The following is an 18457-nucleotide window of genomic DNA, read 5'->3' on the forward strand; positions in this document are numbered from 1 at the left end:
GGTGGGGCTTTACATACCCCTTTGTGATGCTGGCCTCCAAACAAGGGGCCATTAAATTCTTGACTGTTCCAGAAATAAACCTCGGGTCATGAAGAACCAATTTCTTCTGGAAACACCTCCTGTTATTTAGACTTTAAGGATGGATCAGAGGAAATCTACTTAAGTCATGGCTACTGCCCAAATCTCTACATGGCAGCAGAAGGCAATTTGAGGAGGAAACTGCTTCTTTATGTGGCAGGAAGCTGCACAGGATTAAACAATGCTACCCTAAGTGTTCCACAAAAAGTGGAGGGAGCCCTTAAGGCACTGCTGAACACACCCTCCTACACAGTTGTTTCATTACCCAATCTTAGTGGTTTTTTGGCATGTTCCCTTAATAAGATCCAGGCATGAGCTTCAACCACAGCCAAGGGAATCCACAATGACTCTTTCATAGTCACAGAGGGCAACTCTAAGCTACGAACTGAATAGGAAGCTACTGGCTGTATTTGCCTCCTAAGGCTGTTGTAACAAAGTACCACAAACAAGGTGACTTGAAACAATAGAAACTGGGCCTCCCCTGGTGGCGCAGAGGTTGAGTGCTGGCTGCAAAGCTGCCCTCAGCCTCTGCAGTGCCGGTTCGATCCCCAGCCACTGGCAAGGGTCCCACATGACGACAGACCTCTCCTGCCACGCCCGCTGCCCCACAGCAGTGTATTTCATCAGTCTGCCTGTTCTGCTCCCCACTCTAGCTAGTGAATTCTCTTGCCCTCCTGTGCTTCTGACTGTACCCAGTGCTTATATAAATAATAAATAAATCCTTAAAAAAAAAAATAGAAACTGATTCTATGACTGTTCCAAACCCTAGAAGTTCAAAACCAAGGTTTTGGCAGGGCCATGCTCCTTGGAAGTCTCTAGGAAAAAATCCTTCCATGCCTCTAATGGGTGAATCCTTAAATGCTTGGTATTCCTTGGCTTGTAGCTGCATCACCCCAACTTTGCCTCTCATCACATGGTGCTCTCCCCACTGTCCATGTGCCCTCACCTCTCTTGCAGGACACCAGTCATTGGATTTAAGGTCTACCCTAATTTTAACTAATTATATCCGTAAAGGCCTTGTTCCAAATAAGGTCAAATATTGAGGTCCCATATAAACGGATTTTGGGGATGGGGACAATTCAACCTACTACAGAGGGCATTTTTTGTACCTTTCCAGTTTTCTCCATCTCTTACTCCAGTCCACAAGTCTGCAGCTACAAAGGGAGCCCCAATCTATCGGCACTAGATTACCCTGTCCTCTCCCACTCCACTTCCTTCATGTCCTTAATTTTCTCCTAACCTGTGTTAGATTTTGTGGTCTAATACCACAACCCTCTCTACACACCCTCAACCCCATCCCTTCTCTCAGTTCATTGTACTCACCTGGTTCAATTAACTCTATACATATTCTACCCTTCACTCAGGCAGCTGGTCTAGGCTGAGAGCATACACCTTAATGAGTGGTCTCCCTTTAATGTCACAAACTTTAAGAGGGCTTACAGAACTTCTTGATCACCTAACATGCTCCTAAGTTTTCCTGGATCTACTTCAAAGTTCTCTTGGATCCTGGTGTGATGGCCACTAATTAGCCAATAAGGTCAAGTCACTCTACTTTTTTTTTTTTAAGATTTATTTATTTATACAAGCACTGGGTATAGTCAGAAGCACAGGAGGGTGAGAGAATTCAGCAGAGCCAGAGTGGGAAGCAGAACAGGCAGACTGACGAAATACACTGCAGAAGGGAGCAGCGGGTGCGGCAGGAGAGGTCTGCATGCCATGTGGGACCCTCACCGGCCAGCAGGGGAACAAATGGGCACTGCAGAGGCTGAGGGCAGCTTCACAGCCCAGCGCTCAACCTCTGCTACCGGAGAGACCCCACTCTACTTTTTAAACTCCACCTAATTTACACCTTGAAAGCTTCTGACATCCTGTCACTGTCCTTCTCACCATCAGCTAATGACCTTACTTCTTATTTCATTGAGAAAACAAGCAATCAGCAAAGAATTTCATATCCTCCCAATTCCAAAACAACTATCCTACCAGAATCTATCGTCTGACATCCCCCCTGCTACAATCAGTGAACTGAATGGGATCTGAACTCCAACCCAAGGCTAGCCCTTCAAGGGACAACTCTGTGCCACTTGGAGTAGGCACTTGGGCATAAACCAGTGAGGGGAAAATTGACTTTATACATGGGCAAGGGAAGTCCTTGGTTTTAAAGGACTCCCACCAGGCTCTGCAATAGTAGTTGGCCAAGATCTTCACAAGTTCTTTGGGATCCCTGATACTGCCAGATGCAGTGAATAGGAAGCATATGACTGGGGGTTACATGTGGGTCAAGGCAAAGGCAAAGAGAAAGAAGCTGTGCTCTAAGGGCTGACCATGACACTGGTGGCTGAGAACACGGCCCAGTAATGGCACATTTAAGAGGTGAAGAAACACGTGAAGAGACTAGAGTACACACCTGGAACCTCACAACCAGGGCATATGTATAGGGTGGAAGCCACAAACTGAAGCAAAGCCTTGCCCAGGACTTCCTGTTGGAGTTTGTGTGCTGGACACAATCACCATGAGGCTGTTCAATAAGGGCATTTTGTAAACAATTTTGATGTCCTGATTCAAAGCGGCTTCACTTGCCTCATGGGGTCGGTGTCCAGGAGAGCAGAGAGGTACAGACAGTGTAATGCTAAGGAAGGCTTTGAGATTCCCTTGGGTAGGCTAGGGCTTCATGAAGGGTCAGCTTACCTCCCATCCCTGGCACGCTGGTCTCACTGGGGTCATTTGGATGTGGAACTGAAGGTGGTTCATAGCCAATCACCAAGTCAATGGTGGCCTGGGTGGAATAATTCATTACAGATAGTATCAGTGCAGGGCACTGGAACATTATGGACTCAATGCAAATCACATCACCAGGAGTTAAAGTCCTAAGAAAAGGTGAGCAGGGGGATGGGAGCAGGGGAAATGGAGAACAGAGGATGATGCATATCTTCCCAGCGTGACCCAGGTGGAGTATGAAGGCCCGAAGCCTGGGAAAGGAGTTACCCAATACATTGCCAAGTGTTTCGCTGCTGAGGGACAACCTCATAAACTGGAAGAAAGTTGAGATAAGCATGCATGAACTTGTAGTTAACCTCCACCCTACACTGGAGATGGGCTCCAATCACAGAATTAAAGGCACAGCGGTTCTTTTTAAATACTTAAGTTGTTTGTTTGCTCATTAATTGCTAGGATTTATTTTCACACTTCTCTGTACAAAAAATTTTAAGGAACTAAGAAGAAATTATATAACAATGTGATTTATAAAATAAGATGATAAAAAGGAATCAAGCCTGATTAAAGAGGAAACAACTATGCAAATCATGGAGTTCATGGTAATTGCCATTCCTCTTGCATAAAATGTGACCCCAGGATGGCCAGGAGCCAAGGCAAAAATGAGAACAAAAATGTTATATAAATTTCATTATCAGAAAAGAAGAAACACGCCAGTTCCTTACAGAAGATAAATTAATTCAACCTTTAAAAATTCCTCACTTGGGCAAAAGTAAAAGGCAAAAGATTTATGAGCTCTCAAGAAAACCTAGAATATACACAGGCAATACTTTAGGGAAGCATAATTAGGGCAGAAATACTTTTGTATTCCATAAATCATGAATCTACAAAAGTTCAAAAATGTTAGGGGGTCTGAACATAGAGTTGCTAACTCGTACCTTGCAAACACATACTACCATTTACTATTACTATCGTTTCAAAAATAAAGGTATTTTCACAGCAGAAATGAGGAAGGACAACTTCAGAAAGGATGACACATGCACATGTGTGCACACACATCACCCACACGACCACATAAAATCCCAGAAATAATACACAACATTTAGCACATGTTTATACTGAAAATCATTCATTGTTTAGCTGAAGTTCAAATTTAAATGGATATCCCATGTGTCTGCTGAGCAGTGTATACTTCTTCATGGATCAGCATATTCTGTGGTCAATGTAGGGATTATGGCCTGGGAGACACTGAACAAGGAAAATGAATAATGTCCCTAACAGCAGCTTCATGGCAAATGATCACTGGAACAGCATCTTAGATTGCTAGAAAGAGCCAGGCTACACTCAGACGGTGAAATGCAGGAAGACAAAGGGGCTCAATTGCCAAACTGAATTGAAAGATCAAATTTTAAACCAGAAGAATACATGAATGGCTCAATCTCTGGATCAGTAGCTTTTTAAATGGGATTCCCATAGGTGGATCCAGGGATCCCTAGCAGGGGGGTGGGGGTAGGAAGGTGTCAAGGGGGAGACTTGAGTCCCTTAACTTTCCTTATTCCACTCATTCATCACAATTCTGCCATGTCAGGGGTCTATCTACATATGTTTTCTTCTGTGCTTAAAAACAAGCAGCCAGAAAAATCACTAACTTGTACCATCCTACCTAAGTGTCATTTCTCTCAGCCAGGTTTTTGGTAGATGGGTGATAGCCAACATTTGGAATTTACATTTATGCTTAGAATGTTGATTTCCAAGCATGATTAGATTCCCACATTCTAAGTGCTTACAGCAAATCTTTATGTTTTGACTAGACCAGCAAAATTAACATTGCTAATGGATGTTGAGATGCCTGACCTGTATTCTTGCCTTCAGGACTGGTCTCTTTTAGTATAAAATGTTCTTTATTTGCCTAGGTGGCTAAGGAAAAATGAAGGAGCTAAAGTGGCAAGCATGGTGGTTTTATGAGCACTTAAGCGCAATCATATGGAACCTCAAAGCTGTGATACTTGAGTCAATTCCTTTTTACAGTATATGAGCAAGAGGATTCTTATCTTACATTAGATAATATCAATATGTACTTATCTAGAGAGGCTGTGATCAGAAAACATTCAGCTGCCAATACAATAATAATGATCTTAATATTTGCATCTTGATATTCCAAAGTAATATTAATGAGTTTTCTTTATATAACAGTTCAAGGAGTGTGTGATAACATAGAGGGACAGTCACCACAAATGTTAACACACACTGGAAAGATGCGCAGTGACACCAACAGAAGGTCTCACTCTTAGAGCATTCTGTCATAGAAAATCAAATTTATCTGATTTGCTAGTTCTGTGAATGAGAGTATTAGACTATATAATTTGTTTAATCCCAAAACTAATTTCTGCTTTCTGTGTAGTGAGCTAATTATAATGCCATACTCTTTTCTTAGTAAATTTTCACTTAACCATCACACTTCAAAACCATCCAATAGGGGGCCTACTTGGTGGTGCAAGAGGTTAATAAGCACAGCCCTATGAAACTATCTGCAGGCTCTGCAGCACGAGTTTGATCTCAGCTGGTCAGGGAGCTACCTACATGGCACAGCAGACCTCTCCTGTCTCTCCAGCTACTCCCCTCAGCAGTGTATTTGTCAGTCTACCTGTTCTGTTCCCCACTCTGTCTCTGGTGAATCCTCTTAGCCCCCATGCCTCTGGCTGTACCCCATTTCTTGTATGCATAAATAAACAAATCTTAAAAAAATATCCAACAGGAAGGAAATGCTCACCCCAGTGTCTTGTCCTCTTTCGTTTAGCAGGGTGATCTGTTTGTAGGGCAGTGACCTGCTTTGGTCTCCAATCAGGTCCTTCAGGGCAACAGAGGCCGTGCCAATTAATCTGCAGGGAAACGAGAGAGCACACAGCAGCCCAAGTAAGACACGCTTCCATGTACTTGTTGGACTTCCTAGTTCCCTTCTTAATCACCTGTTATTATTAACATCACTCATCATCAAATATGGCCATTTTGTTCTCACCCTAGCAGGGTATTTTAGCAGTAAACATGAAATATCACTTCTTCACAACAAATAGCTATTTCATGAGTCAAACTAGAGACACTCTAAAGTGATAAATCATGAATGAGATAGATGGATGAGAGGCAAAGACAGAATACAGACCCCCAGAATCCAAGAAGAAACAAAAGTAGGACAAAATTCAGACATTCCTTTGTCATGGAAATTTGAGAGGATCCATAAAACACAAGAAGACCTTCCTGAAGTGTAAGTATGTTGTTAGTTTGTTGCTGGGACTAATTTGCTACCATATATTCTCTTGAACAGCATTCAAGAGATTGTGTACTTCTCTCTCTTTCTGGACTCTGAGGGGTTATGTTCAGTCTCCACACTCACACATCTAACTCTCAGTGCACACATTATATTGGTGCAGGAGAACCTGTGTGTTCTGCTGAAGTGAAGCTAATTTTTAGGGCCAGAGAATAGAGACTACTTAGAGTATATAAACTCCAGTGCCTGGAACATAAGACATTCCTTAAAAGATATTTACTGAATGAAAGAAAGAAAAAATAAATATTGAGAATGAATACCCAAAACATCTTAATAGGTAGGACATGTGATCAAACAAGTGGGTAAACCACACATCCCAAGGGAGTTGGCCAACATAAACATGTAACCCATGAAATGAAAGTGGGGTTTCTCAATGAAACATGAGATGAAAGGGGGTGAATTGAAGACTTTTCCTTTCTGCAATACAATCAAAAAGCAGAGACCCCAAGGGGTATGCTCTCAGCATGGATACTAAAAAAGAAAAAGAGAAATAGTAGGAATTTTAAAATGAGATTTACTTATACCTCCTCTATATTTGCAGCAACTTATACTAATAAATAGTAGATATAATAGCATGAAAGATTATTAGCATAAAAATAGAAAACTAAACATCAAGTCCTCAAAGTGATAAAAGAGATCCTTTATATCCAAAAACTCAGACTAAATAAATCTTAGTTGAGCATACAACTTAATTCTGGCTTTGGGGGCAAAAATAATCAAGAAAATTGATCTTGTTGAGAAATACTCATTTTATCCTAAAATGTAGTAAGGTTTCTTTAAAAATTAGGACATGAATATAGTGTCAGAGTGGGTGCATGATTTTTGAATGGCCGTATCTGTGTTCTCCTCCCCCACTCTGACCTCAGCAGTAGGACAGATTATAACCCTGGCCTCTGTCACCCAAACACATATATCCAGTGACTCGGCAATATAACCAATGACTTCACTGACTATAAAGGGATATATCACATAAGACCACAAAATGCCATGGCACCTGCTTCACCCAAGGAAATGAAGCATTTGCACATATTTTCTTAAAGATGACACCTTCTTAGAACACCACAAGAAGCTCAACGACATGATCTATTCCCACCTCTTCTAATATCACAATGGAGTCTGCTCCTGGCAATGGAAATGAAAAATTCTGCCCCCAGATGGATAAGATTGAACTTTTCAGCCTTTTTAAATCAATACAGAAATTAGCTCTCAGTCAACACTGAGATGATGGAACCTTTAGAGAATACTTCTTCAGATGAATATGTTTCCTCAGTATGTGTATTAGATTTTTTTTTTACATGAGTGTATTTTCTCCTCACTTAAATTTTTTACTTCTTTGACATAGGAGCAAGACTCTACACCTGCCTCCATCTCCATCAGATAAAACAGGTAAACTCCCACCAAAGGTGAGAGCCCCTAGCAAAATCTCTTCTACATGTCCCTTAGCCCCACATGGTGTGAGAATTTCTCTCCATGTTTTAAGAAAAGGAAAGTAAGCCAAGGGTTTGGCAAGTGGAGTTTTTAAGAAGAACAAGATGTGAAGATACAGGATTAAAAGTCATCTGACTGGTCTCAGATGTCAAAATGAGGTATTAGCCTTGAAAGTGTGGAAATACACTGAATTTTTTCCCTCACAGTCCCATGATTCATAGTTTAACTTTGTGATTAAAATAACACTGCACACTTGCACATGTACTGATTTGTTTTTGCTAAAGTTAGGATGGTCTATAGTGATAGACCTCTATAGTGATAATTCTTAGGAAATAACAAAAAGTGCGGCAAGCTGAGACCATGCTCAAGTAGGAAGAGGGCTGGTTAGGCTTGGCCCAGAATTTCTCAACCTTAACACCATTGACATCTTGAACTGGGCAGGTCTTCGTCTGAGGAATTATCTTGTACCTTGTCCCCACTCGTATCTCTATACACTGCCAGTTGTCCCCTGGTGGACAAAAATCACCCCAGGTTTGAGAACTAAGGGTAAGAAGATTCTTCTTCTAGACCTAACTCTGTCCTAACTTCGAGACCTTGGGTAAGTAACCTAACTCTCTGAGCTGACTCCATTATCTGTGAAAAAGCAGATTGAAGTAAATAATTTCTCTGATTCTTTTCAGGACTAAAAGTCTGCCACTAGGCTTGTATGTGTTACATTTTCTACATTTATCTAGGAAAGTCTCCCCTTAAAGCCCTGGTTGAATAATTTAGGAAAAAGTAGACCCTAGAAAATATCCATGTTGGATAATTCAGAATATTAGGCAGGGTTTTTGCCTTCATGGGAATTGAGCTATAATGTCGTAGGTCAAACTTAAATTCACACAGCGTGTCAAGGAAGAAAGATTAGACTGAGAGAGGGAATGTAGATTACAGTGAGAGATATGTAAGACAACAGGGAGTGGTAGGGCTTGTAGAAAATAGGAGAAAACAGAATTGCCCAAATCTCAAAGCCAGTCTATTAGTCTGCCATGACCCTGAATGTCTTTATAATTCCATTCCGATACAACTAATATCTGCTGCTTTCCTTTCCTCATGAGAGAGTAATAACATATAACTGACTAGGAATGGAGTAAAATAAAAAGCCAGTTAGAAAGGTTTACCTCAATTCCTTCTTTTAAAAACCTTTAGTCCCATTTCTTAACATGAGCTTTTTTATCACCAAATTCTGATGTTTTGGGAGAAGAGTTAAAAGAAGACCTGGCTTTCTTTTTTCTAAAGCAAAAACCGTGTTTAGAGAAAAGCAGGGAAAGACTTAAATTCCCAGAATATTTTCAATAGTTAGGTAGAGTTGAAGAAAAACGCAAACATTTACAATTTGTCAGAGCTTTCACTGTAAGTTGAACATTCCCTGTGGGTACGGGTGAGCTCCAGGGCACGTCTAGCCTAGCCCGCCTATTTTGTAAGATGTTGCTTGGATACAAAACACTATGAGGGACTGGGAAATGATGACTTGGCCTCCTACTCAGGGGATAAGCACAGTTGGCCTACAAGCCAATTTCCTTTAAAGGAGTTGACACTAAACCAAGAACCCTTTCCTTTCATGTTACTAATGCTATAAAAATGCTAAAATGTTACAGCGTGACTGTAAGGGGACACTTTGCCCTGTATTTTCATGGAAAATAAATTCTTCCTTGGACTCCACCCAACATGAAAACTGATGGACCATGCGCAAAAGGAAACTTGAGTGACAGAATCTCAAGGCCCTTGAGCTGAGGCCCTCCCCAGCTTTACTTGAGGAATTAACAAACTGCAGATGTGTTCTGAAATGAAGAAAGGGCCTATTCCAGGCAGTTCCTGAAAATTATAGTTTTGAGTTGGGTCACTATGCTACATTGAATCAATCCCAAGCAGTGGAAACAATTACTTAAAAATTAGAAGTTATAATGGGGAGGTGGAGGGGAACCTAAGTGTTTATTATAAACTGGTCAACATAGTCATGCTAGTGCTGGTTAAGAACTTCTTCAACTGTTTCTCGTCAAACTAGACAAATCTACTCCAGGTCTGAATAGAAGAGAATAGAAAATGTCCTCCCCATTAGCATCAGTACAAATGGTCAACAGCCACATGCCACTGTGGTGAGCAAGGCTTTGCCTTACTCCCCTCAGGGGGGCTCACATAGAACTGTTACTCTTTTGCGCAGCAGGGAGGCAGCCTACTGAAATCACTGGAGGAGAGTTCACTGGAAATTCGTTCATGAAGGAAAAGAAAAATGTGCTGGAGGCTGAAAGTAAATCACATGTTGCACCGTTTCTGCCTCTGCAGACTTGTATTTCCCTCCTCTGAGCAGGGATGCCTTCCCCAACTGGTCTGGGCACAAATACTTTTCTGAGCTGCCCCCACGGCCCCTGTAAAAAACCCAAAGGACCCTTGGTTGGAAGCACTGTTTAGAGCCAACTGAGATTTATTTTATTTTGGTCAGGCTTGTGTGATGTGTGAGGGGTTCTCGGGGGGCCCAGGATCTCTTGCCCACACTTTTCTTTCCCCTGACCCAGGGTCCTCTCCTCCTCTGGCTCATAACCTAAAGGTGGGAGGGCCAAACTGGCACCTTGTTCTCAAGCAGATGGTGGGAGAGGCAGGGGCAGCGAATTTTATTAGAGGAGGCCCTTAGAAAGAAAAAAAAAAAAATACCTCAAAGAGCATACCCTATTCCCATCTTCTGTCCAGTTGCACCAGTGGGGAACCCTCCTGAGTCACCCAAATGGCACACCCAAGCACCTGGATTAGCTCACACCCTGAATCTTAGAATTGGCCTCCCCAGCTCTCCCTGCAGTGGATTTGTAACAGGGTGGTCCCCAGGAAAGGGGGAGGTTCCAGGTTCCCTGCCCCACCCAAGGAAGGGTGGAGCTGAGCAGGAAGAGGGGAAGCTGGAGAAGAGACTGAGGAAGGAAGGAAGCAGGATGGAGCCAGGAGACCTGGAGGAGACGCATGGATCCTAGAGACACGTAAAGAAACTGCGCTTGTCTTTTGGTCGTGGACTGGGTGACACAGATGTGGGTGAGACCTGTGGGGAGGTGACAATGGCAGTTTTTATCTTGATGTTGATTTTGCTCTTTTCCTTCCGGGCTTGTCCGGTTGTTTGTGACCCTTTTCTGTGGGTCCCCACAGGAAGATGCTTTAGACTTGTGGCAGGCTTTGGGGCCTTGTTCTGGGCCAATCCCATTTGGATGGACTTTTACCCACGAGGGGACGGGTAACTCTGGATGCTTCATTTAGAAACTAGACTCTTTGCCTTTCCTGTATTGTTTCCTAGTTTTATTAAAGTTCCTTCCCATTAAAGTCTCCTATGTTTTGTGTTGATGCGGCGGATGGCAGAACCCATGTAGAATAGGCAGGTTTGCAGGGTTTGGGCTGACCCTCTCCCTGTCCTATAACAGATTCTTGGGGCCCTGAGCCAGACATTAGTTCATTCTTACACCTAGAAATTTTGAGAAATAATGGTTTCTCAGAGTGATCCTTACAGGGGCACCGGGAAGGAGGAGGAAGGGCAGAGGACTGAGAGCAGTAGGGAAGGCAGCTGGCAAAGACACATTGAAGGAGAGGGGGCTTGCCTGTTTTTAAAAATACATTCAGTATGATAATAATACAGGTTTGCATTTGAGAAGTGGCAGTAGCAATCAATTATTTAATAGAACAAAGTAGTAAGCAACACTCTATTAATCTCAGCAGGCTAGCCATCTGCCCCAACCCATGGTCTCTTCTCCTTACTTCAGACCAGAATTGTCAGGAGAAAGGTCTCAGTGCTTTGATCCTGTTCAGCAAAAGAGGTTTTAGAAAATGTAAAAATGCGGGTCCACATGATGGTCCCCAACCTGGATGTGCACAAGCATCGTGGGGTAGGGCGGAGTCTCTGCACTTCTAAATTGCTCTACTCCTGGGTTTTGGAATCACTGGGCAAGCCTGGAGGCTATGGCAGGATTTATAGACTCCTGGTCAGTAACAGCTCCTTTTTGTCAGGCCCTCCCTCCCCTCCCATCCCTGCTGCATCACTTAGTGAGGGGGGAAGCTGAGTGGAAGCCCAGGCCTCCTCACCAAAGTCCCTCTGGTAGGTGAAGCACTTGAGGCTGCAAGGGGTTTGTTAACCAGCTTAATGCCTGGCATACTGGAGATGCTCAGTAATTATTTCTTCAATGACTATATCGTATTATTTTGCTATCTGCATGTGACCAATTGTTTGGTTCATTCAGCCATCAAAAATGTGACAGACATGGTGCTTGGACAGTTCAGCAGAACACTCAGACCCTGTCTCTGCCTACTCTCATGCATTAGAATCAAGACAAGAGTTTTCATTTATTCGCTCATCAACTCACTCATTCATGCATCAGTTGGCTCTTATAAGGTAAGGGCCGGCATAACACAGTGAGCAAGAACTTGGAGCTAGACAGCGCTGGTTAATTTGGATTCTTTTACCACAGGCTACATAACTTCTTACTTAACTTGTCTGAGCCTCAGTTTCCTCATCTGCAAAATGGTGATAATGACAACTCCTACTTAGAAGTATTGCTGTTAGGATTGAAAGGATGCTATGCTAAGTGCCTAACAGCCACTTTTTATTATTATTTCAGGCCCTCCTCTAGAAAAAGGGATCCAATAACACACAAGGACAAGACTCCAGGTCAGAACTTGTAGGGAAAGGTGGTCTGCTCATGCATGGCCTAAATCACAGGAAGATGAGCTTACCTGGGCTGGGCTCTGGGTAGACAGGAATGAATGAACAGATAAGAATCCTTGCTGCTACCCACAGCCATTTCTATACCATCACTGCGCAAACTTCTTAAAACCAGTTCTTCTTCTTATGTACAACAAACAGTTCCCTCCCCACCTGCTATGCTATCTATCATGAATCTGTCTGGGAAGCAATTTTTATTTTTAGGGTTAGACCAGCTCCACGTAGACCAGCTATATTCAACTGTAACTGGATTTTCATATAATCCAACTTATTGCAATCTGAATGAAATTTTTAAAGTGACCATGCTCATTACAAAAAGACACCAAAACAAATCCTTATGTAAAAACCCTATGTAAATGAACACACACACACACACACTTCACTGCAACATTTTCTCTCCTTTCCCTCCACTTTATTTTTTCTTCCTCATAATTATACCATCTTATAAACTATCGGTGTATTTGTGTTTATTATCTGTTCCCTCAAAACTTAGATGCAAACTCCATGAAAGGCAAGCCTAGAGCAGTGACTGACACCCAGGAGGTAGACAGATTAGTTGATACATCTGTGCGGATAGTCCAATGACTTTACAAATGACACGTTATAAAGATTCCCCTCCTAAGAAATAGTCCTCCAAGTGCAATTAGAAGATAATTACAGCTCTTGTCATTATAAAGCGCTGTTCTTTTTCAGTCTCTCTGGGTGTCTCTCTCCAAGGCTGTGACCCACCTTCACCTACTCACAGATCTTAACGGACCCCAGCAGGACAGTGGCAGCCACTTAATTGGCCTCCCTGCACAGTGGGGTTCAGCCTCTCCAGCATCCGGAGACAGCCGGTCCAAACCAGCTCTGATCTTTTCATAGTTTTGCTGCTCTATTGGAAATAAGGAATTAAAGCAAAGTCAAAACAGACCTGTTCCACAGTTACATACGCTTTGGGTCTCAATTTTTACAGCCTGAGCAGCTACTCCTGTTGGAAAGTCCACCTCAACCCTGAGGCTGCCCATCCCTCCAGGGGACGATGGAAAGTCCCTGGGACCACCAGACACCCCATGCATGTCCTGTTTCCTCGTGGCATAGGCCCGTCGCTAGGAGAGGTGACAGCATGGAAAGCTTGAAGATAAGGTCTTTCGTATACAGGAAATGAAAATTTCTCATAAGTGATACTACACATTGCCTTGCCAGAATAATTTCACTCCTAACCCCAATCTTTAATTTAAAAACCCCTTTGCCTAGGGAGTTTGTATATTTCACAACCTAAGGTTATCCTTTCTCTTTTTCTAATTCTAGAGATCCCAGTACCGACTTCGGTGTGTGTGTGAAGCTGTTCTCTCACTTTCATATCCTGACACTCTAGTCCTCAGCCCAACACACACACACGCACACACACACACACACACACGGAATAAACCTTGGAAGAAAGGTTTTGGCGCAATTTAAGAGGGTTTTAACAAAAGTAGGTTAAATCCTAGGGTTTCCACCTAAAGAACTAGGTGACTTCAAGCAATTTACTGATCCCCTCTGAGCCACGTTTTTCTCATCTCTAACTAGGGGGTAAGCCTGGCTGACTCAGGTCATTAGAAAGAACAGTTGTGATTATATGTGGAATTGTCTTAGCACAATGCCTGCCACATGATAAGCCCATGACTGATACTAGCTATTATGCTGTTCTTCAGGAAACTAAAGTAGTTTTTTCCTGAATGATATGAAACTACCATATCCTTACCATTTACTGAAAAAATTTTAGAGCTCCCATTTTAGAGATGAAGAAACTTGCCAAGAGATATCTCAACAAGAACGCAAGACCCAGCTGACCTTGTGATTCTTATCTGCCCGCTGCTCACACTGCTCTTATGCAAGAACTTGGGTAAAATTCCCCCTGGGGGAGCAGCAGGTCCCAGGCATCTACTTCTTACTCAGACTACAGCAAAACAGATGCCTTGCATAGCGATGTATGTGCATCTGAAGTTTCAACTTTGCTCTGTCTTTGTGTGGTGCTGGCTTTGGATTCACATATGGAGAGGAAAATAAGAATGCTAGAAATGCAAACTCTTAGAGACGTAATTATGGTCACTTTATCTCAGACATTGTAATTTGCATCTTTAGAAGTTCAGTGTGTTTTTTTTAATATATCTTCCATGTCTCTACTTAGCATACTCAAGCATTCCTATACTGTCCTGACCTATGGGAGATAATTAGAATACTTTTTTCTCTGTTCATGTCTACAAATACATCATCTAGGAACACCCACGTCTGTTTTTCTCCACATTAAGTCATTTTTAGTCCTCCACTCAATGCCCCATTAGTTACAAGGTTTCTTTCACTCAGACCTTGGGAAGGTAAACTATTCCTAGCGCTGTGTGTGCTCCAAAAACAGGTTTGTGAGCTGCTTCCAGATGGTTCTTTCCCTGCCTTCGTACTTTCCTCATTGGTCAGCACTCAGCTGAAGAGTCAAAAAATATTCGACAAATATTTCTTGAGAACCTACTGTGTGCCAGGCACTGTGCTGACAGCAGGTGTTGGAGTGTCGAACAAGACAGATGTGGAGCTCCTGTCAGGTAGGGGAGGCTGAATGGATAAATAAATTGCTAAGGATATTTCAGGTGATGGTGAATGCGGAGCTTGATGAAGCAGATGAATGGACATATACACATCCTTGAGTACTTGTCTAAAACCCAACCCAATTGCCCACATCTCCAGATGGGCTCCCTCTCCCATTCCCACAGCCAAAAACTCCCTCACCAGATGGGCTGAGGCCATGAAACAAGGCAATGAGGCAGAGCGAAGGCAGGGCTGCTCTAGCTTCTGTTGCCAGAGAGGCCGAGACTAAAGAACAGTATTTTACATCTGGGGGTTTTGTAATGGGGTGGTCCCCAGGAAAAGGGGAGGTTCCAGGTTTCTTGCCCTACCCAAAGGAAGGCGAAGATGAGCAGGGAGAAGCATCTGCAAAAGGGACTGAAGAAGGAAGGACGCAGGATGGAGAGCCATTGATGCGGCGGATGGCAGAACTTATTTAGAACAGGCAGGTTTGCAGGGTTGGGGGTGCCCCTCTCCCTGCCCTGTAACAATTTGAGGAAAGGAACATTCATACAGAAGGAACGGCAAAATGTGGAAACCCTGATTAGTATCTTTTTTCCACCCATTCTTGGCACCTGTGTGTGTGCATGTCAGCACACACACTTGCACACACACATACCCACACACGCTCATCTGAAACTCATGAGTATCTTCCATTCCTACATTTCCAGGCCCTTGAAGATGATCCCTTAGGTGGAGTGACAGCAGGGCCAGGATACCAAGGGACCAGGGTCCCAGCTTCAATCCCTTTGAGTGTCAAGTCTCATCTCCACCTCTCTTTGTGAAGATCAAATGAGATGAGGTGTTCTTTCTTAACCTATCCTGTCCATTGTAGAGCATAAGCATAAATGACTTACTATTCAACAGTATAAAAATGCCTACTTAAAACAGTTACCTAGGAAAGGCTACTAATATTCTGATAATGGGCTTCCATATTGTTGTGTGTTTTAATTAGAAAAATACTTTCTATTGTAGCCAAAAGATGATCAGTAATTCCACCTGTCTTTTAGTTCTGATAGGAGGTCAGAAATTTACAATATAACATAAAAGTCAAGAATACAGGCCTTGGGCCTCCCAGGTGGCGCAGCGGTTGAGCTCTGGGTTGTGAAGCTGCCTGCAGCCTCTGCAGCACTGGTTCGATCCCTGGCTGCTCCCCAGCCACCAGAGGAGGGTCCCACATGGCGCGCAGACCTCTCCTGACGCCCGCTGCTCCCCTCCGCAGTGTGCTTCGGTCCTTCTGCCTGCTCTGCTCCCTGCTCTGGCTCTGGTGAATTCTCTCACCGTCCTGCGCTTCTGACTGTACCCAGTGCTTGTATAAATAAATAAATATTAAAAAAAAAAAAAAAAAGAATACAGGCCTTGTTTGTAAAAGCTGATTCAGACACATACCTGCTGTGTGACCTAGAGCAGATTGCTAAACCTCTCAGAGGAAAACAGGACCAGCTTGTAGGATGTTGGTCTAGATTAAGTGGGATAATGCATTAAAAGGCCTGAGTATAGCCCTTGGCATTCCCTGGTCCTAGCTGTGATGACCAAATTGCTTGTCTGCAAAGGGGACTCTCATTCTTCAGTCACTGGGAAAACCCTGCCACTCAGACACTGTAGCTAAAAATAACATTTCATGTTCATCATGTGACCAAGAGGCTCCTGTGGCTTTTCTCTCACACTCAGTCTGGAAGGCTGGTTAGAGGACTACAAAGTGAGGGAGAACAGGGTCTGCCCTGAGGATGTTGGGGTGGTTGCTGACTTGCCCATGCTATGCATGCTGAGCACCCCACCCCCCAACATCCAGCTGCTGTGGGTGTGGTCACAGTACACATTCAAAGCCAGGCAGCCAGGGGCTGTTTGCATTCAGGCCCCAGAGCAGCAGATGCAGAGTGAGAGCCCTATTTACACAACCAGTCTCCATGGCAACATGGAAGTCAACAGGTAGGACATTCCTTAAGCTGGCAGAAAAATCCTGTCCCCATCTTGCACCTCCAGGTAAAGGAAACATTCCTACAATGAGCAGCAAGCAGATCCTCAAACAAACTCTTCAGTAGAAATGCAACAGAAAAATTTGGTGCCAAAACACATCAGTATTCTGGGCAAACAGCTTATTCCCAGATGGGTTTAATTCCTTTTTCCTGTGAGGTCTGGGCACCCTGAACAAGGTCTATGCATTGTGCAGTTGGTGGAATCAAGGCCAAAGATTGTGACTCTCAGCTGCTGCAGAAAAGCACACCACTTAGTACAGTGAAAGCTCAGGCCAGAGAGGGGTGTCGCCACCTTGACTATTCATTCCAAAGCAGACTCAGGGTCAGCCTTTCACTGGAAGACAGTGAACAACTATGCAGGCAAATGTGCAGCACAGAGAACCAATCTCCCAATTTAACAGACCTCCCTGAGGACCCTGCCACAAGGCCTAAGATGCCCAACCCCATTCTTAGCAACCTTGGTCTCAATGTCAGTATCCCTGCAAAGTTAACAAGCAAAGGACCTTCAGGAAAGTGAGGCCTTTTTTGAAAATGGATGGCAGCTCCAAGGCTAGCTACCAGACTCATAAGCATGTTAACAGATGAGGCAAAAATTAAAGGCCTGAACCAGGCTGGTGGCTGTGGCCAAAGGCAGTAAACATGTGGCACTGACAATAGTGATACCGGAATTGTCAGGCCTAGTCTCCCAGCCAGGAACGGATCCCAGGCTGCAGGGGCAGTGCTGAGCCCCAGCCACTAGACCCCCACGGGTTGGTGTCTCACGAAGCCGCAGCAGGAACTTCGCAGATGCTCAGGCAAGCAAGTGAGAAGAGGCAGGTTTGTTTAGAGAAAGAAAAAGTTTATTGAGGAGAAAAAGAACAGAAATAAAGTGGGACTCCCAGGAGGGGCAAGGAAGCCAAAGTGGGGTCGTGTCTCAGGGAATATATACCTTCTTTCCCTAATTATTCTAAAGCTCCATCAGTCTCTTTGTGATTGGTTAGTTCTCGGCTGTCTCACTTAATTTGCTACTGAGTGGGGGATCTTCACATTCCTTATCTAACAGGTCTGTCTTTCCCCATTTGTTGCATCTTTATCTTTATGGCCCAGTCCTCTGGATGGACATCCCTGCATTGAAGTTAAACAGGTGCCCTTCTAAGTTGTCCATAAATTAAACCACTCTCCCATTTCTCCAATCTCCGCCTCCCTTTACCACCTGAAGGAAAACAGGACCAGCGTTAACAGTGTTGTCCTTGGTCCTGAGATGTTTGTTTTTCCCAGTGGAATTGGTTACATTCCCTTGGTTGTCCTTATCTCTGAAGCCTCCCTAAATTCTTCAGAGATCCCCTCCTGCACTGTCCCTAAAACTGCCTAATAACTCTAGCTTGCCCTGTGTCTCAATAGGATGGAAGACGATGTAAGTTGTGGCAACAGATTAGGCTGTAAAAGGAAGGAAATCCAGAGATTTCCAAACTGTTCATGGGAACGGGAGTGAGAGGTAGATAATCACATAATTGGTTCAAAGTTAAGAGAGGCAATATCATCTTAAGAAGCTTGAATGTTTTCTAGTCCAAGAGGGGAGGAGAAGCTGCCAGAATGAATTTATATAGTTTAAGGGGGAAAATTCATCAGTCACAAGGGGCATTGGTCAGCAATGGAACACGG

At 43.5% G+C, this 18457-nt stretch overlaps 1 protein-coding gene across 1 annotated transcript in view; it reads right to left on the minus strand.

The window, feature by feature from the left end:
• Positions 1-1922: 1922 nt before the first annotated feature.
• LOC129146640 (myoferlin-like) overlaps positions 1923-18457 on the minus strand; it is a 39375-nt gene continuing 22840 nt past the window's right edge. Inside the window, exons 4-5 of the mRNA XM_054699875.1 lie at positions 5558-5666; positions 1923-2851 (exon numbers count right to left, since the gene is read on the minus strand). Coding sequence (XP_054555850.1) covers positions 2705-2851; positions 5558-5666 — 256 coding nt within the window. The 3' untranslated portion in view covers positions 1923-2704. The remainder of the gene's footprint in view (positions 2852-5557; positions 5667-18457) is intronic.

This window comes from Talpa occidentalis, unplaced genomic scaffold (assembly GCF_014898055.3).
Source record: "Talpa occidentalis isolate TD23 unplaced genomic scaffold, MPIMG_talOcc4v2.1 talOcc4.109, whole genome shotgun sequence".
In the NCBI taxonomy this organism is placed as follows: Eukaryota; Metazoa; Chordata; class Mammalia; order Eulipotyphla; family Talpidae; genus Talpa; species Talpa occidentalis.